At 43.8% G+C, this 23284-nt stretch overlaps 1 protein-coding gene across 3 annotated transcripts in view; it reads right to left on the bottom strand.

Annotated features, from left to right (window-relative positions):
- SLC39A8 (solute carrier family 39 member 8) overlaps positions 1–23284 on the bottom strand; it is a 277625-nt gene that overhangs the window by 139396 nt on the left and 114945 nt on the right. For all 3 annotated transcript variants that reach the window (XM_069230211.1, XM_069230210.1, XM_069230212.1), the window contains exons 4-5: positions 12517–12686; positions 5903–6025 (exon numbers count right to left, since the gene is read on the bottom strand). In XM_069230211.1, the coding sequence (XP_069086312.1) occupies positions 5903–6025; positions 12517–12686 (293 nt within the window). The remainder of the gene's footprint in view (positions 1–5902; positions 6026–12516; positions 12687–23284) is intronic.

Here is a 23284-nt window from a genome sequence, read left to right as displayed (position 1 = left end):
GCTGGACAGTAGGCAAAATTGTGTAAGAGGACGGTCTGGGCTTTCAGACCTACGGTGAGAAGCACCGTTTGTATGATGATGATAGTGATAGAGGACCAATAGGCCCTCACGATGGGGTAATCCTAGAAAAGGTGAACAATATTGCTGTCCAGGAAGCCACACCTCTAGCAGGTGGCCGATGAAAGAAGAGATGACCTGCGGAGTCGTGTTGGTGACTAGTACTTTAAAATAGCTGAATTTGAGGTCAGCTGGAAGAGGTAGTCCCACTTGACCCTGTTGAAAGCCTTCTTGGCATCTAGGGATACTGTCAGCTTATTGTCCACACTGAGGTGTGGTAGGGGACAAACCCCACTTGGCTCCTGTGGATCAAGGGGGTATCACCTTTTTAGTCTATTGGTGAGCACCTTGGTGTAAATCTTCATGTCGACATTTAACAAGGAAATTGGGGGATAACTGGAGCAGCTCAACATATCTATGCCAGGTTTACAGATGAGAGCAATGACACCCTGTTAGCTTGAGAAAGAACAAGGTGAGGGGGAGATGCCTCAGAGAATATCCTGCATAGTAAGGGAGCTGCCTGGTCCTTATTGGCCTTATAGTATTCAGACAAGTAACCATCCAAATTTGGTCTTGCCGTAAGGGAGGTAGTCAATCACCTCCAGGATCTCTTCTGGGGTGAAATCAGTTTCAAATGTCAGAACTGAGTTGGCCGCGAGGCATGGGAGCGCATTACCGGTCAAGAAGCTCTCAGTGTCATCAGGAGTACACACTGCCTCGGAGGAGTAGAACGTCTCATAATAGGACCGGAAGGACTCCAAGATGCACAGGAGGTGGGTAAGCAGTTGTCCATTGCCCCTTCAAACGGCCGGTAATGCACATAAAGGATCCTGCTGCCACAGTGCCAGGAGGCAACCTCTCTTTTTGCTACGTTTATAGTGACGCTGTTTAAGACAGAATAGTGCTGTTTCCACGCGTGACATATATAGTGTGTTGTGTTCATATCTGGCCTGCAGTAGGGCTTGTAATGTCGCCTGCACAGCGGACTAGGAGTATTGGGCAGTAAGAGAGGTGAGGGTGGTTTCCAACTGCATCTGCTTGTGTAAGGCATTGCATTTTCAATGGGACTGGTCCAACATCTGGTAGTCCTGAACTGTTTTCCTGCCCACTGATAAAAGGGTACTCAGGGAATCTACAAACCCCTCATTGGTGTCTAGGAAAGAGTGGAGGTAAGAATGCAGATGCTCCTTGTCCGCAGGGCCCTTGCATTGCGAAAGGCTGAGTCGCCAATTTAGGGGGTGGCCAGTTGGCACCAAGGTCGAGGCAGAGCAGAATCATGTCATTATCCAATAGTCCAGATGGAATTATGTTGGTGTCCACCAGGTGGCCAACCAAAGCTGTACCAACCAAGAAGAAGTCTATTCTGGGCCAGGTGCTGTGCACTCTGGGAGTGTATGTGTAATGGAATGGAAGAATGGAGGAGCCCATGTGAACAACAAGGAGAAACTGGGCTACAAGTTAGTAAGGAGGCCTCTCTCTGTAGTGTAGTGGGGTAGGGGTTGGTCAGGATTATCCAGAAAGAGGTCCAGAACAAAGTTTCAGTCCCCTTCCAAGAGAAGCCAAATGTTGTTGAAGGATCCTATTCATGGTGGCATACATTTGGAGTTATTGGAGTGGGTCGGGAGTAGATGGATCCAATGAGAAGGGCCTGGTGACAGAGGGAGATCTTGATAAGGATAAAGTGACCTTGTGGGTCTTGTCAAACCTGGGGGGTCTTAACCAGAAGATGTTTTGCCAGTAAAATGGCAACTCCACCATTGAGATAAATCTTGGCAGACAGTGCCTCCTCTTCTGGCCTGACCTTGCAGGCGTCGTACTTCCGGCCTACCTAGTGCCTGAGGAGCTTCTGACTGTCTTCCTCTAATGTGTGTCTCTTGCAGAAGTACAATGTGTGGCTGCAGAGAGCGGGTGTAGCTAAAGATCGATTATTGTTATTATTAAAAAGGTGTACAAAGAGTGCCACCTGTGCATTAGAAGAGACTTTTCTGCTAAGTATTGTACAGGTTTTTTAGGTAGCCAGAGCAGAAAATGTTCCACTCTCCTGCTTTGTATCTTAACCGCCTTTATGCTGGGACTGCTAACACACTGTGCACAACAGGTAAACAGAGCTGCAGTGTGTACCCTTGATTGTAATTCTGATGGCTAAAGTTGGGCTAGCCCCTTCATTAGTACTTAGCATCCTTTTGGTGCACCAGCCTTCATATTATCTTCAGCTGCAATAAAAAAAAAACAGTGACATGCCTGTATGAAAGAGGAGTCAGACGAAAGACCAGGATCTCCCTGAAGACAGGGGTTGTTTCCTGATTCCACACACAGGCCCTCATTCTAACCCCGGCGGTCGGCGGAGAGGCAGCGGTCGGACCGCGAACAGACCGGCGGTCCAAAAAATGGCATTCTGACCGCGGCGGTCACCGCCGCGATCGACCGCCACTTTCCCACTCCGACCGCCACGGCGGTCATGACCGACGGGCTGGAGTTTGCGCACTCCGGCCCGGCGGTCGACCCAAGACCGCCAACCGCATCATGACCCTGCTTACCGCCGCGGTTTTTGGTGGTCGGGAACCGCCATGCGAACCATGGCGGTAGGCACTATCGGGGCCAGGGAATTCCATCCCTGGCACTGATAGGGGTCACCCCCACTCCCCACTACCCCCCACGAGTCCCCCCCCCACACCCTCCACCCCCTGCCACCCCCCAGAGATGTTACAAACCCCCTGCCCCCCCACCCCGACATGCACATACACGCACCCCGACATGCACGCACCCCCAACATGCACATATGCACACCCCCTACACACACACATACACAACGGGGGCACATACCCGCACACATACATGCCAACATGCGCACCCGCCGAACTACACACATTGCCCATAGGCACAGCAGCACCCCCCGCCCGCATGCACGCACTCACACACCCCCTCTACACACCCCCATGCACGCACACATCACACAACACCCCCCCCCCACCCACTCCCCTCACGGACGATCAACTTACCTTGTGCGTTGGTCCTCCGGGAGGCGACGGGAGCCATAGGGACATGACCGCCAACAGAAGACCGCCAACAGAAGACCGCCACACAGAAATGTGGGTCGTAATTCGGTGGGCGGTGTTCTGCTGGCGTGGCGGTGGAGGTTGACCAGTCTCCACTTTCCCGCCGACCGCCAGTGTGGCTGCTGGCGGTTTTCCGGCGGGACGCTCCCAGCGGTCGGAATATGCGCCGCGGCATACCGCCGCGGTCAGCGGTCTTTACCGCGGCGGTAACTCGGCGGTCTTGCGAAAAGACCGCCAAGGTCAGAATCACCCCCACAGTCTCTTAATACATGTTTGGAAGCCAAATGTCCTTATAATGTCCAAACATTTGCATTTCAATCTGCTCAGGTGGTTACTGTTCCTGCATCCTATATTTAGGTGTAGGCTAATTCTTCTACAAAGGCTCTTTCAACCAAATGGCATTATATAAAATGTGAACAGTGGACTGTCAAAGGTAAGACATTGGAATTTTTAGAAAATGTATGCCTGAATAGAAAACAACTTTGTTAGAAATTGGGTCTCTAGCTGGCAGAGGTATACACCCTTGTCCAAGCGGGGACCACAATCCTAGTCAGGGTAAGTCACAACACATTCCAAATTATCCTGTGCTCACTCTCTGGTAGTTTGGCACAGAGCAGGCAGGCTTAACCTAGAAGGCAATGCTTAAAGTATTTTTGCAATACTTCATATAGTAACACATGAAAACACCACAAAAATACACTGCACGGGTTTAGAAAAATAGATATGTATCTGAATAGAATTTACAAACATCCAATAAGCACAAGTCAAGATATAACTTTTTAAAGATTTAAAAATCTTCCTTAGGAATCAATGGTTGCATCCTTGTAACACACAGTACCTGGGATGTGTCAAAATTAACGACGCACTGGGGCTGCAAAGGAGGAGATGCCTTGAAAAATAAGGCACTGTGTCAGATTTTTCAGCATGGCACACACGATGCGTTGTTTCTTTCCATGGTGCAAGGTGATGCGTCGATTTCCAGGAGCGTAGCCTTGGTTCCTCAATGCAAATCGAGAATATTTTGACGCCGAAGGACGAGGCGTTGAAAATCCTTGATGTGCTGGTAAAAAAGAAGCAGGCGCTGCATCGATCCGGTAGGCGATGCAGCAAATTTACAGCCGCGAGGCAGGTGCTGCATCGATTTTCGCAGGCGTTGCATTGATTTTCAGACACACAGGGATTTTCTTTTCTGGGGTGAAGTCTTAGTGGCCCTGAGACTTCAGTACAGGAGGCAAGCTCAATGCAAGCCCTTGGAGAGCACTTGAAGGGAAGGCAGAGTCCTTCCAGCAGAATAAGAGGCCAGCAGGGCAGCAGTCCTTCTCAGCAAAGCAGTCCAGATGAGTCCTTTCGGCAGTAAAGCAGTCCCACTGACAGAGTCCAGGTGTAGGTCCAGAAGTGTCTAATTTGGTGGGGTCAGAGACCCATATACGTACCCAAAAGTACCTTTGAAGTGGGGGAAACTTCTAAGAGTGGTTTTGAAGTCACAAGTTCCTGTTTCAGCCCAGTCCTGTCTGCCAGGATCCCTGTGGTGGGGTTATCATTCTTTTGTATGAGGGAAGGCCACTGGAATTTGAAGTGTAAGAGAGAGGCCCTCCACCCCTCCTACGTAGGGAGATCTATTCAGTATGCAGATGGATGCAGATGTGACAGAGTGTCCTGTGTTTATTGCTGTCTGAGTGGAATGCCACGTACAAGTGGCAACCAACACAGACCAGATGTCAATTGGAGACAGGCTGTAAGGCACAGATGGCACTAAGTGCAAAGAAATGCACACTTTCTAAAAGTGGAATTTCTAAAATAGTAATATTAAATCCAACTTCACCAGTAAGCAGTATTTTCTATCACCATTCTGGCCATATTAACCATGACAAGACTACTCTTTCCAGATCAGAATCTACCACTTAAAAGTATATGAGGGCAGTTCTATGAAATGAAAGGCCTCACAGTAGTGGAAAACGAATTTGTGAGTTTTTCACTATCAGGACATGCAGAACACCTGTCCTGCCTCTCACTTACATAGCACCCTGCCCTATGGGTTAACGCGGGCCTACCTTAGGGGTGACATATATGTATGAAAAGGAGAGTTTATGGTTTGACAAGTAGTTTTAAATGCCAAGTCGAAGTGGCAGTGTAACTGCACACATAGGCCCTGCAATGGCAGGCCTGAGACATGGTTAATGGGCTACTTATGTGGGTGGCACAATCAGTGCTACACGCCCACTAGTAGCATTTCGTTTACAGGCCTTGGGCACATGTAGTGCACTTTACTAAGGACTTAAAGGTAAATTGAATATGCCACTTGGGTAGGAACCAATGTTACCATGTTTAAGGGAGAAAGCACACACACTTTAGCACTGGTCAGCAGTGGTAAAGTGCAGAGAGTCCTAAAACCAGCATAAATAGTGTCAGAGAAATGGAGGGAGGCAGGCAAAAAGTTGGACGAAGACCACCCAAAGGCTGTCAGGCCTAACAAATTTGAAAACTGGGAAGGTGTGACATTATTATACAAATGCTGGCTGAAGCCAGGTCATCTCCACTCATGTTTCTGAAAAGAATCCCTATTGGTGAAAATAATGTAGATGTTATAAATCAGAAATACTTCTCATATGGTTAGATTCTATACTATGAAGAAAAAGGCATGCGCCTATCAGATGAAAATTCTAATGCCTGCACTGTATATCTCAGAAAGTAGTATGGAGAAACTGAATTGAATCATCTTTAGCCTGCCAACAAGAAACAAGTACACGTAATCAAAAGCCAGAGAAAGCACGTATACGAAACAACTGTACCTGTCCGTAGGCGTTCAATGCTATTTTCAGTATCCTTTCAATGAAGAAAAGAATGTAAAATCCCCCAAACACAGATACTGCTTTATCGATGTAATTATCTTCTTTGGGATCGAATCCAAGGGCCTGCAAGAGAACGCATTTTCGGTCAGGTTAGTTAAGAGTGCATGTGAGGTCGGAAGAAAGAAACACATTGGCTAGGTTTCTGCATTGATGCACGCCGAAGATAAACAACAAAGCGTGCTTGTCTCTGTAGTGAAGTTTTCTCTGGTACCACTTGAATTTTGGAAAAGTGGATCCATTCAGAGCCACATTAATGGACTTTATTCTGAAGGCCAAGTAAGCAGGCCTTTTACAGCCTCACTCTCTGTACCATCCAAGAACTATTTTAGAATCGTGCTGTGGTGCCGAAAGGTACATTCCTGTCCATCATCAGGAGGCACAGCAGTGACTATTTATTTCCCCCCTGTAGCTCCGTCAGATCATGTTATGAGGATAGGTGATTAACAGGGTCCGATTGAGTTCACAATTCGGCCCGGGCACTCCAGCAAAAGTGGCCCACATTCACAAATTTTTTTTGTTGCAGTTTTATATAGTGATAACTCGTCCAAGAGGCATTGGAGCAATTACCATGAGCACCAGCTACACTGCACAAGATCAAATTTATTTTTATTTTAGGTAGGGAAATTGAGTGGTTTGCCCAGAATCACTGGATATTTAACTGACCAGAACTCCAACGTATTTCCCCAGTTCCAATTTCAGCAGCTATGAGACCATAACGGTACATCCCTAGTTTTTTTTTTCCGCTGGGAAAGGTGACTTTACAGCGAAGCCTATGCAAACCCTCCACCACCATCCACCAAAGCCTAAAAGACACTGGGACAGAGGTGACAACACCTGGCCCCTGGCGAGGCCACTTTTGTTACTCACCTTCTCACCAGCCCACTAAAGCCTCAGGATATGACCTGGCAGGAGAAGGGGTTAAGAAAGAAAGCAGGGGAGCTTTGGGTTAGAATTGCCCCCGAGAGGCCTCTGCATACTTCCACTCTACCCATGCCCACCATACCCTGAAAGTGATGGCCCAGCAGGGGAACTACTTCTGGGCTGGGCTGGCCACATGAAGTAGGGGGGCGAGGTGCGAATGCCCTGACGGCCAGAACAACACCTGGCCCCAAGCATCAGTTTGATAGCATGGCAGGGTAGTGCCCATGATACTGGTGACACATTATAGTGGTCTGGTGGGGTCTGGGAAAGACATTAAAGCCCATATTTACAAGTGGCCTGTTCCGCCGGTACGTCACTTTTTGTGACAAACCGGTGGCTCAGGCTGCACACCCATAGCTACAAGGCCATGCAAAGCCACTTTGTGTGGCTTTACATGGCCTTGTAGATATGAAGTAAGGCAATGCAGCACAAGTTGCTGCATTGCCTTACTTTTAGTCAGGGAGGCATTTCCATGGGTGTTGATTGGCTGTTCCCATGCAACACCCATGGATTTTGACCCATTCCCAGATTTACAAGGTTTTGTAAACCTGGGAATGCGTCAAAAGCCTACACCTCCCCTTAGGTGGCATAAGAGTGATGCAACGCAGAGAAATATCTTTATTTTTCCCAGTTTTTTCCTCTTTCTATATGTGCTGCATTCTGCAGCATACATAGAGCAAATTGCCTCCACTGATTGTTTTTGTGGAGGAAAGTGTCCCTTACTGCACAAAAACAATCATCCCCACAACGTAGGCACCCCTGCACCAGAGTGCAAGGGTGCGTGCATTGGTGCATATTAGCAATTTGTGCGCCAGAGTATGGAGAGAGGACAGAAATGCACCGTACCTTGTAGATACATTATTTACAAGTTTCAGAAGAATAACTTTACTGTCCTTACCCTCCATATGAGTCCTTGGTAGCAACTCATCCTCATAAGACATGTTAAAGTAAATAACTAATGTTATTGACCATCTCAATCGGTATTCGCACTAAATATACTAAAATAGCCAGTTTAAACTGTTGTTCTCCTTTTCTGCCTAATGGAGTCAAACATGCAGTTGCAGAAGACCAAGAAACATCTAATTTCTTTCAGGCTTGGTAACTACAGATGGACTATCTTTCTAATACAGTGAAATTTGAAGATGGAAAGAGTAGTTACATAGATGGATACAGCACTGATCGGCTATAGTTAGCCTAGAGGTAATGCAATGTGTTTATTAGGGGTCCATGAATCAATAGACAGCCACTGGTTTAAGCTCACTTGATTAAATACAAGTTATGGTGGCAGTGATAATCTCCCATCCTCTGGCAGGTCTGATACTCCATTTAGACCACTACATGGAGCTGCCTAGCAGCACCATCAAGTGGCCACCATATGGTGCCTGGTTGCTACAAATGATCTAAAAAAATCTTGATTTTTAAAAGAAGAAATACACCTGAATGACAAAATGTCATTTTGCCGCAGCTCTAAAAACCTTTGCATCAGATTTGGAGATGGCTGTTTGCCCCACACTTCTAAGCGTAATTCAGAACATGGATTTCTGCTTTGATAGATTATGCCTTTATCACATACATATGCGCTGTGACATTTTCCTGCCCTGTATTTACGAGTGAAGTCATGATTTCAGCAGTCACTGTAATTGAGTGTTTTGCACTGAAATTATGGAAGAGTTATGTACTTAGCCTCCCTTAAATTTAAAGCAACCCTTCTTCAGATGATGCAAAAGTCTCCACCTTTTTGATTTATGGTGTCCTTTCAATTTTAATATTTGTTATGCAAACTTCATCAATTGTTGTAACTCCCTTTCAAATGACATTTTATAGTGAAGGTGCATCAATATTTGTCTGAAAGTGGGCCTCAGTTCTATATCCATAAACTAAGACTATATTGGACTGGTAGAGGCTTTACATTCAGCTTATGTTCACATATTTCAAACAAGAGATAGAGGGATGGATGGCATTGTTTTATAGACCTGGCCCCCTGTAGGTAAAACACACTTCATCTCAATCTTTGGATGGAACAATTCCATTAACAATTTCGGAAACAATGGAAGGGTTTTCACATTTTGCAGAGTTCGTATAGTGTCCAATGTTCAACTCCACCAAAAAAACAATGGGTGTTTGTTACAGAGCACAAAAACACTATACATTGATGTGGAACACATAGATACATATAAAGACAGAAATGTTGGGATTAGCAGTGGGCAAGAATGTAGAGTGTTCTACTAGACGAAACAAGGAATAAAGACTACTAGCCACCATACTTAGGGTAAATGTGTTGTCTCAAAATGACACTCTCATTTAAAGTAGTAACTAACCACTGGAGTGAGGTTCTAAAAGGCTGCTTGCCTGTAGGATTGGGTGAATAAATTAGTAAATGTATTAAAAAGAACTTTCCATTTGGTAAGCCCCAACTGTAAGTTCTTGGAGTAAAACAAACGTTTAAGGATCCACTAAATCCAACATAACTACAAAAATAAAAATATCCAACATTAGATTTGGAAAAATGCTTATAGTTATATAGAATGGAGGATGGTGAAAATACATAAGAAGTGAACAATAACTCACATAACTAGAAAATGCTTAAAGGAGATTTATACAAGCAAAGGCAAATGGGGAGGAGTGGTAGAAATGTGTGTTTTGCATTAGTTTATTAAATTTATTTCAAGAATGAAACTACTTTTCTTGAAAACCAATAACCCACATAAAAGTTAATTGAATTAAAATAAGACCTGAGGTGTATTGTGTTAAGGATTTCTAAATTACATGAGTAATATGCAAAGGTATGCTGATATTCCGGTGCTTTTACCATGACAGCTTGACTACTGTGACTGCTTCGCAGAGTTTTATTTGTTAAAAGTGTTCACGACAGTAGCATGAGATGTTTGTTACTGACGGCAGGGTTTGGTTTGGATTCTCAGCATCGTTTCATAATGATAATGTTCGTTATTCCATATTGTAATAGTGTAAATTATAAATGAAATTAATTTTATGGTTCATAATTGATCTTTCCTAGGTCTCCTAATTATAATATGCCAGGGATTCACTTGCTACTTCTTTTTAAAGGAAGATTAAAAAAGTGTGAAATATTATTGGAATTATGAAATTGTTTTAGCTCTTTTTTTAAACAGTAATGGCTTAATTGCATACTTTTGTTTTGTATCAAAGGGGTATGGACAGTCATTGTGTCCAATAAACTTGATATCTGTAAATGAAAGAATAAAAAAATACATGAAATGAAGCAGACAAGGATTTTTTTTTTTAATGGTAAAGCCAGGAGATTACAACTTTTGTATTTGATATCAAAGGTTTAACACTGGTGAAATTCAGTCTCTCTCTGATGCTCCTGCCAGGCAAAAGATAGAAGAAAGATAGACAAGTAAATTTAGTATTGAGTATAATGCATCACGTGCATTGACATGATGGAACTAGGGGGCATATGAAACAAGTGGATTTTCCACTATAAAGCAAAGGATTTTCCCACATTAAACCCTATATATTACACTTTACTTTTCATAGGAAAGTAAAAATCAAAGGACGCATTTACTTGTAGCATCGCTGAACTTGTTCGACTCATGATGAGGAGAAAATTAACCATTAACACATCTAAGGGGTGGTTAAAGGCGAACTGCATGATTTCCTCTCTAATTAATGGGCCTCTTGAACCTGTTTAGTGAAGCTCCGAGGCTGGGAAGTGAGGTCTGGATGTTACAGTGGATCAAATTGTAGGCTTAACTGAAGAAGGGCCACATGAATTAACCACATATTCATAACTGCTAGTAAGCAGCATTACTTAGACAAACTGCTGCTTGTCTCAAATCAAAAACTGAGAGGCATTATTGGTTGAGCTTGAAGAAGATTTCACTATCCGTGATTTTTCTACAGTGGCAATGATATTTGAGGATAGTATTCTACTAACCATTGGCACCTCCGAAGAGATATGGCGCACACAGAGTCATCCACTGACTCTTAACCTTTTGGAGAATACCTACACTCACATTTAGGTGAATCCTCAGATTTGCATTTTCTGTCTTTTGGGAGTAAAATTATATAGTTGCTGTACTCTGGTGACTAGTGAAAATCTCTCTATAAAATATCTGTAAATTCCTGCACGGTTTAAAAGGACATCCATTGATAAAAATCAAGGATACGTTGAAGATGGTGGAGGGATGGTCCAATTTGTTACGGAATCTAAAATGCTTACATTTAGATGTTATATTGGTTTTTCTTCAGCAGAAATCTTTATCACATCTTTACTGAGTCCAATAAAACATATTTACAGTGCGTATCAAATAATATGTACTGAAATTGAGGAAAGACCATCAGGAATATGAAAGACATGTTCTAGTGATGTGTTGTATTGCCTAGTTTGATGTGAGAAAGTTAGGTCACTTTTGTTGCATAAATCTGTCCTACATATAAGTGGTGTAGGTACAATAAGGTTGATATGAACTGTGAACAGAAGATATGAATAGGAAGACAGAAATGGTAGGGATTGTGTACAACATAAGTTATATCTGGACATCTCTGCTTCATCCATTTTGTTGATAAAGACATTTAGCTAATCTGCATTACTTCCTCTTCCTTTATGGGGGAAGTGGGTGTGAGAAGATGTTTTAGATTTTACAAGTTTATTATTACTTCAGTTTATTCTTAACAGTTTAGTAGCTGCCATGTCTTTGACTAATCATGTTGTTCTGATTGTGTTTATTACTTTTATTATTACACACTGTGATGCTGTAATGAAATGCTGAGATTGTGGAAGGGGGAGGGGGGCTTAGGCTTCCAAACAGCGAGCTCAGGTTTTTGAACGGTGTGTTCATTTTTTAATGGTGAGCTTATGTGTTGGAACAGTAGCCTCACATTTTAGAAAGGTACGCTTAAATACTGCAACAACAAATTCAAGTTTTGCAAAGTTGAACATCAGTTTTGGATGTTGAGATTCGGTTTTGTAATAGTAAGCAGAGGTATTGGAATTGTGATCTTAGGTTTTGGGTTGATGAGCTCTGTTTTTGGGCTTACAAATCAACATTTTGAGATGTTAGGTCTTGTAGTTTGCTGGGTTTTTGTATGGTTAAGGGAAGACGAGGCCTACCAAACAAGGTGACTGAGTGCTTAACATGTAAAGTTTTGATACTGCAATTTAAAATGTATACAAATGTGAATACTAAAGAGGGAGAAGAGAATGGCAAAAGAAAGTTATAAGATTAACTATGTAGATTTTGCCATGCTAAAGAAAATGTAGGCTAAAGTTATGAAGCAACAGTTTTGTGCATTGAACTTATTTGTTTCCTGAAGAACTGCCTGAAAGTCATCTTAAGGTTCATACCAGAACTGAATGTAACTATTATATACCTTTGTTGAGCCCAAAAACAGTCAGCCAAACTTTAGAATTTGCCCTCACTGATCCACATAAAGATGTATACATAACCTAAAAACGCCCTCCCACAATTTCAGTAATGCAACAGTGGTTTGAATGGAAAATCTGTGGACCCTCAGAACATCAGAACTTTCAGAACATGTCTCTATACATACAAAGGGAGAATCATCTACCTCCAGACAGCATATTATCTCAAAACAAAGGCAGTATCATAACAATAATCATAATATTGTTAAACAAATGAGTTCACTACCTCTGGTATAAGCTGGAAAATTGCATTCGACAATAGAGTCCCAATGGCCAATCCAACGAAATAGGTCAACACTTTGGGGAAATATGGCTTCTTTAGCACAGGAGTGATGAACAGCCCGAATAGTGAGGGCAGACTGATGAGAGTCACCGAGAGGAACCCGAATCCCCAAACTGTGCACAAAGAGAAAATCACAGGTCAGCGGACAGTACGTTTTTTTCCACTTGAATCTATAAAAATCAACAAGAGGCAGAGTAGGTCACTGAAGAGCCATCAAAAGATATTATGAAATGTTATAAAAATAACAGTTACCCAAATCGATGTTTTAATGTAAAGATTATTACCCCGTGTGTTAATATGGTACAGAACACCCTGTAAACTGCATACATTGCTGATGCACAAACAAAAATCTGCAATGATTGTGTAACTAAACTGGTGCTTTGCGATTGTCAAACATCACATGTATAACATTTACAAATAATACATTTTAAATCTGCAATAATGAAAGTCATGTTTCATTTTTCCACGCAAACATCATAGCTTTGTTGTTTCGTTTATCAAGTAAAAATGGGTATTTGTCATTGTTACACTCCGTGTGGACTCAAAGCTCCTAAAAGAACCACCTGATTTCCTTGGTAATAAGAAACTGCACGACCTTTCTAATTCAACACAGACTGGCCTGCAGGGGAACAGTCTAAGGCGGCATACTTATGAGTCAGACATGAATAGTCACGCAAAGTGCCTGCCCCCATCCCCAAATTCCACACTGTTCACCAGTTTCTTTGGTTTCAATGATAGAAATAAACACACACTGATAATGTTTTGAGTATTAAACTATGAAGCAGTACACCCCGCATATGAACTCATTTTAAAGGTGTATAGTAACATCTTCACAGTTTTCAGCATGTTTGGTAACATAGTTACAGTGCCGTGGACTTCAGGAATTATCATGTCTAGGTTCTCCATTCCTGACCTTTCATTTTACAGCACATTGTGTTCTGGAGTTTCAATCTTGTTTTTTTTTCCATTGAATCAATTGGGCTATTTCACAAGATGGCAGTAAGTTGCCTAAGAAAATCCCAAGTCTGGAAAAACGCTGTCCTGATGACGTGGGATATATGTGTTTGTAGGGGGGCATGGTGATGCAGTCCAGCCTTCCACCTACAAGCGTGGAAGGACACAACATTAAGGAGTTCTCGCGTGAGGTACCAGGGAGGTGTTTTTGGGTGAGCTAATGAGTATACACAAGAGCCAAGAGCAGGACTAGACTGGAAGATACAAGCATTCCCATTCTGCAGTGAGTGAACACAGTTATATGGTCAAATTACGATTAAAAATCACTTTAAACTGTAGTTTTACTCTGAGCTCTGCATACTGCCTGTTTTTGGACAACCATTACACACTGTACATCTCTGCAATCGGAAGAATCTGACAGACATAAACGTATGTTAGTTTTGTATATTACTTTTGTAGACTGGCGACCAGTGCAAACACTACTGTCTAAGTCTTCATCCTGCTCATTTGTTTGAAGAACAGTGTAGCAGGAAGGAGTGTTGAACGCCAACCATTAATCTTTTATTTGCTGCAGTCAAATGTTGCTGGGACATATCCCCATCCATGCACATCCTTCGTATGAGCTGAGACTGGGTTGTTGGAAAGAGATGTTTGTGTGTTGGGAATAAGATAGGCATGGAGGTGACGGTAAGAGTAAAAAAAAAAACTGAAAGAGCAAATTTAAGGAAAGAGTGCAAAGAAGGGAGTTCGGAGAAGTACAGAAGGAAGATACAATCAAGAATCTGGACTAATGAGAGATGGCAGAAAGGAAATAAAATCAAAAATCTTTATAAGCACTGAAAAAACCTCAGTCCTGGGACTTTTTAGCTGAGCAAAAAATTTAAATAACGATAACCACTCACTTTTGCAAATCATTATAACATTGGAAAGAACCAAAATAACCCCACATGAACTCACAATAAACAGAAAGGGAAACAGAAAGGCTAAGCATAGTTTTCTTGTCACAGTGAGAAGTTACTGTTTTTATTACTATTTCATGGCATGTAAAGCATTTAATGACCTCCTGCGGCAGCGATTTCACTCTATTTTTAATCTTTATACATATATTTCTGAAGTCTGGGCTGTGGTATAGCAAGGGTGCCATTGCCCTTATTGCAAGCAGGTAGACAATGCCCCGGACTGGGTAGTGAATGACAGCTATAATTGAGTGTGTCAGAAGCAGTGGTTTGTGGGCCACTGCACCTGCTGCACTTCTGATAGGAATGCCCTCGGCCCAATCCTATAGTATTTTTGTGACATTAGAAACATGTTTTGGTGTCTTAACCTGAAAGGTCTTGGAAACTGAGTGGTAGCTCTAAGATGTGTCTAACCTGGAGATAGCTCCGCTGTTAAAGGTATGAGATTGTGAGGCGTGTGCAGCTTTTAATTTTTCCGATCATTATCATTCCAAGTAGACTCTGAGTGATGTGATGTGACCAAGAATCTACATGGAAGACGCGGGCTGGAAAGCAGTGAAGAAAGATGCAGTAAGTATTTTTTAAAATGCTATGATACTGTGTTAAATTGTAACCTCCCATTATTTGATTTAAACCTGTCTAGTCTTACAACCACAAAACGGTTTATACAATGTGCTATTGAGACCAGTGCTTTCAGATTTTTCTTGGTAGTCATGAGCACCCAAACAAGGAAGGACGAATGGAGAGATGTCGGGCTTGCTCATTTCACTCATTCTATGCAAACTAAAGTAGTCATTTATGCCTCACCGCTTTTAAGGTTCACCAGACGGCAGATGTATTGTTGATTTTTTCTTGTAACTTGTCAAAATAATTGACTACTGCACACTTCATGGAAGGTCTGACTTGGGAGATCTGGTGCCGAGTTTTGCGCAGAGCTTGAATTTCCTGATTTTTCTGCTTTTGTTGAAGGCCTTAAACATGATGGTCTTTGGGAAGGTGGGTTTGGTCTCCTTTGTGATTAGCTGCCCATGGGTGTCGCACAGTGTCTCTAGTATCATCACGTCTTTTTGTGCATGTGCTCTCTGCCACTGCTTCTCCTAACATCTGAGGTCTTGTTTGCGGATATTGACTTTACCGTGTTGCTGAGGTACTGCCCATTGTGGATCAGTAATTGAGTGTAGCATGAAATCTGCTGTGATCTGGAAGGGGTGGTTGAAGTGGTGCAGGAAGATTGGGGCATCAGGCTGTCATGAACATCACCATTCTGGAAGCGTTTAAAGTATCTGTTCAAGCTCTTTGTTGCTTTAGTTGAGAGTGAGAGGTATGTGATGTGTGTAGCAGGTCAAAAGTAATAGCACTGTGATCAGTCTAGGCTGCCTAATGAATTAGGAGGCAGGTGACATTGGTTGTGAAAGTGCAAACAAGTGTTTATACTTCTGTGGTTGGGCAAATGATGAACTGAATGATGTTGACTGTGGTCATCAGGGTAAAGAATACATTCTGAGTCGTTTTGGTGGATGTACCACACGGGAGAAGGAAATTACAAAGGAAGGTGGTGTTCATGTATATGATTGTATACATTTATAAGTATAAAAATGTTCATGGAGTGGCTGGGAAAATGTTACTGAAACAGACTGATTGCAAGTTTACACAGAAAACTTTGCTTGCTTGTGGGTGGCTTGAATGTAAGTGACAGGTGATATAACTGATGTCATTCTTTTCAGTGGACTAATTCACAGCTTCTGTCTGGCCTGGGAGAGTTGCTGCACACTAAGATGTTACTTACTGTGAGAATCAAAGAGTAATTTCCTTGTGATGGACAAGTAAAGGAAATACCCTCTACATAACAATCCTGCAGAACATCAAGCTCAAAATGTGGTAGTCAAGACACTCTTGTGAGTTAAGGACTATACGTCAGAAATCAGACTATGGCCCTCATTTTGAACTCTGCGGTCTTTTTTAAAGAACGCTGAGATACCGCTGTGCTGAAGACCGCCAGTGCAGGCGGTTTTCCACGTAGCGTATTATGACTGCTGGCAGCCCTCCGTCCTTTTGCGGACAGAGAGCCGCCAGCAGCCATAATGGCGGTCAGCGGGGAAGTGGAGGCTGCTCCACCTCCACCGCCCGTCATCAGAACACCGCCCACCGAATCACGTCCCATGATTCGGTGTGGCGATGTTCTGGTGACCAGGAGCTGGCGGCAGAGCAGCCCCCATGGATCCCTTCCCCTCCCAGAGGATCAACGAACAAGGTAAGTTGATTGTCCGTTAGGGGAGGGGGGTGGGGGGTGTTGTGTGCTGTGTGCGTGCATGGGGGTGTGCGTGTGAGTATGTAGAGGAGGTGTGTGAGTGCGTGCATGCATGCGGGGGGTGTTGTGTGTATGGGAAATGTGTGAGAGCCGGTCTGTGTGCATGTCTGTTAGTATGTGTGCGGGTATGTGTTGTTGTAGTGTATGTGTGCATGTAGGGGTGTGTGTATGTGCATGTTTGGGTGGGGGTGGAGAAGGGGTGTGTGTATGTTGGGAGTGGGGGTGGGGGTGGAGAGGGGGTGTGTGTATGTTCATGTTGGGGTGGGGGTGGGGAGGGGGTCATGCCACTTTTGGGGGGCTGCAGGGGGGTATGGGGTGTGGGGGGAGGACTCGGGGTGGGGGAGGGGGATGGGGGAGACCCCTATCAGTGCCAGGGAAGGAATTCCCTGGCACAGATAGTGCCTACCGCCATGGATTTAGTGGTGGTTCCAAACCACCCGAAATCCATGGCGGTATGCAGGGTCCTGATACCACCGGCGGTCGGGTGATGGCCGCCAGGCTGGAGACCAAAGACTCCAGCCCAGCGGTAGTCACCGCCCTGGCAGTCAGAGTGGAGAAGTGGCGGATGACCATGGCGGTAACCGCCATGGTCATAATTCAATTTTTTTTTTCGCCTGCCTGTTGGCGGTTTTACCGCCACTTCTCCCCCATCCGCCAGGGTTGTAATGAGGGCCTATGTCCCTGACCTCACATGGATAAAAGATCAGAGCATTTCCTCCTCATGCCTATTCTATCACCACAATGATAAGCAAGCCATACTGTCTTCTCCTAGATGAATGAGTATCATTTGGAACACGGTTTGCTACAAGAGTTGGTTAAAGACATCACATTCTATTTTTATTATGATGACCCAGCTCCCATAGAGGAGCGTATTGCAATACTTTTTTTTAGATTCCCATAAAACGTCATGAAATTCACATTATGTTAAAGCATAATACCATTAGCAGATATCTCCTTTCTTTACATCCTCTACTATGACATTGTACCAGGTGTGCTTGCAAGAAAGTATTTCTTACAACAGACTGAGCCATATAATAGTACCCAGAATAATGTACATTTACAAAAGCACAATGGGTAGTAAAGATAGGCTACACCGTGTTTGCACACTATTCATATCAGATTGAATGACGTGATACCATGCTCTGACCTTGATATCAGAAGGCTTGTATAAACAAGGATAGAGTTATTAATGAATGAAGCAGAGGTTGCCAGTGCGCCCCTGGTGAAGGTAAATAAGGTTAGTCTCTGCTCTGCCTCATACCTGCTCATTTCAGCGGGAAGGAAGTGGTGCGCAAAGCATTGTTATCTCTCCTTCTGAGATGCATAGGGAAACATCAAATGTCTGGTCTGAAAGATGAGAGTTCAGGGGTCACCCAGTTATAGGTTCCCAGGGAGACTAGAGAGGCTGCAGTTGTGACTTCCATAAGACGAGTTCAGGCGGGAGGCTTAAAGTGCCACGCCTAAGTAGGGTCGAGTTATAAGGAAGGGCCCAAAAATGGCTTTTTGTGAGAGGAAAAGAGTAGAGTCTCCATTGCAAAGTGTTTTCTTGCCAGGCACATCCCTGAGCCTTTCCTTTCACTAATGACCCTATAATGACCCTACTCACAGGGCTGGCTTTAGTCCCCTCTCGGATTCTCGGATTCCCTCACTACTGTCGACAGAAGTGTCCCTCGTCCATTACCCCTCACTCACATACATTCCATTTCTATAAAATATCTACCATGTTTCGCTAGTAACTCCGCGTTGTAGCACCGTTTCCCAGTTTGGGTCATGTATCATCAAATGCCAGTTTCGGGAAAAGATTGTCCAGGCACGTACGAAAGATTGCTCCGCGGCATAAATCCACCAATGCATATTTACCTTAGAAAATAATGCTGGCTGACTGCTTCCTGATATATATTTTCAGCGTTTATAAACTATCATTCTCATGAAAATTCAATTATTTTGGTGAACTCGGCTAAACTAAGACTCCTAAGAGATCTAATCAAGTGAGCCTCTTCTTTAAAATGACGGCAGGGGAGGCCCAGCGGACATGCCCTGGAGAACGGCCAGCCAATGGGGGCAGCTGGAACAGCGCTGCGCGTGGGACAGGGCGAGGCTGCAGCTCAGCCCCGGCAGAACAAAGGGGGCCACACTGTACGGAAAGAGATGGAACAAGGAGATCCGCCTTCAAAAAGCAACAAATACTAAGCCGCATTACACGAACTGCGCTAAACACAGCAATCATTCAGAACATCGCATCCCCCAAGAAGCACTGACAAAACAATTGAGTTGTGATTTTGCATAGTGTGCAAAGACCCCGATGCACAAAGAGAGACACTTGAGGGAACCCATGCGCAGATTCATACTGGTGGGACCCACGTTTGCATAAGGGATAGAGATATATCCCAAAAGGCCGTTCACGTAATAATGACCACCCCAGGCAAGTAAGCAAAGGTCTAGCCTCATATTTGGGATAAAGTAGCCCCAGCAGTACATTATAAGGATATCGGCAAGCAGTGCTTAATTTGTAAATAAAAAGGTGCCGTGCCCAAAGCCTTCCTCTTAAACACGTGGCTGCTGCATTTAAATGTGGGAGCACGGAATACTGAGAGAGTGTAATCCTGAAGCCATCTCGGGCCTCTTCAATCCATTTAGAGCCACTCCCCACCCCTTCAGCTCACTCTTGCAGCTTTCTACTTTCTACATTTGTGATGCGTTTTCGTTTTTCTATTCCTCCGTCTTTCCCATATGTGTCTTTTGCTCGCAGCAAATGCTTGAAGCAGAAGAATAAGCCCCGGCCCTCAAAAATAAGTGGCGGTGCTCAGCACCGGAAACAATAAGCACAAATTAAGCACTGCGGGCAAGTCACTAAGGAGTTCAGTAACCACATAGAGGAACAAGGCCAAAGGCAGAGTTTCTTTGTAAGCTCACAGAACTTCAAAGTAACTTGCAGTATCCTTAAAATGTATTTCCTGGGATATTTTGTACCATATAATACACAGTCACTCCATCACCTTTACAACAAACCATTTAAAATCCTTGGTGCGTTGCTCTTTCATCTGAAAGAGAGAGCATACTGGCAAACACGAACAATAAAAGTAGAAGCTCTAGTGCAAAATTAAACAGATCAAAAAAGCAGCTGAATATTTGTTGCAAAAAATAGAATCAGTTTAATACAAGCCAGATTTTTTTAAAGAGTGCTGTTGAGCGGAATTTGTAGCAAGATGCAGAGACATTCCATCTTTTCTACAATTACCTAAGATGCTTTTTTTGCCATAAATATCGCATTACAGTGGAGCAGCTAAGTCATTTTGTTATTACAGGTGACTAGGTGTTTCGCAAGTCCTCTGTGATAAGGAAATTAAAGACGTGTTTATACGGGGATTGAAGGATCCATGTATTATAAGGAAATAAAGTTTGTAATGCAGCCACCAACTCCATCAGGCAGCACAGTTATGGTTCCCTGAGTCAGTTTGAAAAAACACAACTTCTTATTAGGCACTACACATTGGGTCAAATATATGGAATAGTGATTCCCCATCAGACAGTGAAGGTATGGAAAGTGTGTCTTCTTTCTGCATTTCGGGCAGTATTGATGTGGCTCATTAACTGCCACAAGATGAATCACTATAAAAATGTAAACTCCCAAAAGTACTTTTTCAAAGCAAGTTATTTAAAGCAGCTCCTTCTGACATCAAATATTAACTTAAACATCAACTAACTGTTCTCTTTATTGAGTAATGGTTGTGTAATGTTCTTTATTCTTTTAAGAGTTTTCCACCATACTGGTATTTGCAGGTATCACCAGACTACTTTCATAAGGTGCTTCCCTTGCATTCTTGTGCTTGTAGTCATACTTTTATCCAGCGGTCGAAGTGCACTAAAAAAATAGTTTGAGAACTGCGATGCTGCATGCAATGGGGGCGGTATCAATGAGTGTTGGGACGGGGTCAAAGGTGTGGCTAAAAAAACAAAATATTCTCCTTCAGGTAGCTATATATATAATAACTCACTGATTAAATGAAAAAATAAATAAAAAGTTAAGTTAATCAGTGGTAAGTGCACTATTGTGTATTATGAAACCTCCAATAGTTAATGCACTGAGAGGTCTGTGTGTAACCAGAAAGCCACAGAATGACATCTTGGTTGGTGCAATGGAGAATTGTGGCTTGTGTGATGTTAGTACTAAGAGGGCCGAGCCTGGGACAGGAAGCAGTGAGAAAATGCAAGTCATTACGTTAAACTTACATTACAGGCAGTATAAGACTGATCCCAAATGTGCAAAAAGATTTCAGATAAAACAGTGCTTCCAAAATATCGATTTTAGTAATACCTAAACTGTAGGTAATGATTTCTTTTTATTGAATTCCCCAGAAACGCAAATACTGCACAGCTCAGCTGGTAACTCCCTTGCACTACCAGTCGAAAAGAATAAATCTTTGTTATCACAAAGCTTCAAGTGATTCGATCAATTAAACCAGTACCTGCTCCAAAGCTACCTTTACACTTGTACATTAACCAGTTGTGCACATTTGCATTTCTTTCTGCGAAGATGCACCCTGGCAAAAAGGCCTGTTTATTGATAAGCTGCCTGCCCCTCCCTCGGTCTCACAGCACAGCAGACTCCCTAAATGAAACTTGAGCTGAAGCGTTTGCACGATCGGAGTTTACCATCCTGGGAGGGTTGTCTTTTAATAAGAAGTAGGGCAATGGTTTTTCATAAATGACAAAAGTAGGGGCAGTTGTACCCATCCTATCCTGCCCACTTCCACCAATCAATCAATCAGGGATTTGTAAAGTGTAGCTACTCACCCGTGAGGGTCTCAAGGCGATGGGGTGGGGGCGAGGGGGTGCTGAGGATCAGTGGAAGAGCCAGGTCTTGAGGTCCTTCCTGAACTGTGACAGGGTGGGAGATTGTCTGAGGTGGATAGGGAGGGCGTTCCAGGTCTTGGCGGCGATGTGGGAGAAGGATCTTCCTTCGGCTGTGGTTTTCCAGATGCGGGGATGTTGGCGAGGGCCTAGTCAGCAGAGCGGAGTTGTCTGGCGGGAGTGTAGAAGGAAAGTCTGTGGTTGAGGTAGGCTGGTCCGGTGTCATGTAGGGCCTTGTAGGCATGGGTCAGGAGCTTGAAGGTGATTCTCTTGTTGATGGGCAGCCAGTGTAGGTCTCTTAGAAGGGCGGAGGTGTGGCTGTGTCATAGGGGGTGTTCTTGATGAGACAGGCGGAGGCGTTCTGGATGCGTTGTAGTCTTTTCCGGGTCTTGGCGGTGTTTCCGGCGTAGAGTGCATTGCCGTAGTAGAGGCAGCTGCTGACAAGGGCCTGGGTGACTGTCCTTCTGACTTTGGTGGGGATCCACTTGTAGATTTGTCAAAGCATGCGCAGGGTGTGGAAGCAACCTGATGAGACTGTGCTCACCTGTCGGTCGATTGAGTGTGATGAGTCTAAGATGACGCCAAGGTTGTGGGCGTGGTCGTGGGGTGGGGGCGTTTCCGAGGGCAGTGGGCCACCAGGACTCGTTCCAGGCAGAGAGTTTGGAGCTGAAGATGAGGACTTCTGTCTTCATCATGGAAAATTGAACTAAAAGTACCAGGTAGAGAGAGCTGAATTTCTGTCACTTCAGCAATAAAACACATACAAACCAAGCTTCTCTCTTGTGGCCCCTATATTCATCTTTCCAGTGTACACCATATATCATTTAATTAAAAGTATAACATGCACTGCACTGAGACAACTTTGATAGGCTAATGTCTGCATGTGTATTATCAGTACCAAGGGTGAATAAGGATTACAGCATAAAGAAACAGCATGGTTACCACTCTGATCTTCAGCTGCGAAAAGAACCAGTGTGAAATACTCTAAGAGGCAAATATTTTTTCTACGAAGTGCTGATATATTTAGTGCTGTGTGCAATTTATAAGTCTTACTGCCTTACTGAACAGTACAGGAATGAACCTGTAAAAACTTGTATTGATAGGATGTGCCAGCAAGCCACTCACTAAACCAGTACCTCGAGGGATAAAGGAACAGGCGAAACCAGCCAAGCACTGATACCTGCCTTTCTTGATAGCTCAAGTGGTGCTGGGCCGAGATTGTGCGGGCCCCTGAGGTGAAGGCCCTTGCACATTGGAAGTGTTGTCTGTTCTTAGGTGCACCCGTGTGGGAAGGGGGGAAGGCACCTACTGTGCAGAGAAATGCTCCAGAGAGGAAAGGGCATCAATTAAATCCCCAAAAGGACCATACCTGTGGAATACTTGGACTCTCAGCAGGGGAAAAGCATGCGCAGGAGAAGTGGAAAGATGCTGCCTGAATGGACATACATCAGGTATCCTTGTTGTGTGACAATCAACTGTGAGGCTGAGAAGGGGGTTCCACACAGTGCCCACCATGAGGCCTGCTTTCATTTGTTTTGTAAGATAACTGTTGGTACATTCTAGTAAATAACGCTGCAATGGGAGATGGGATCCAAGGACAACAAATAGAACAATTCCAGAGATAGGAAAATCATTGTTTAGA

Source organism: Pleurodeles waltl, chromosome 1_1 (assembly GCF_031143425.1).
Source record: "Pleurodeles waltl isolate 20211129_DDA chromosome 1_1, aPleWal1.hap1.20221129, whole genome shotgun sequence".
NCBI lineage: Eukaryota > Metazoa > Chordata > Amphibia > Caudata > Salamandridae > Pleurodeles > Pleurodeles waltl.
Note: the sequence above shows the minus strand (reverse complement) of the source record. Positions and strands in the feature narration are given on the sequence as shown.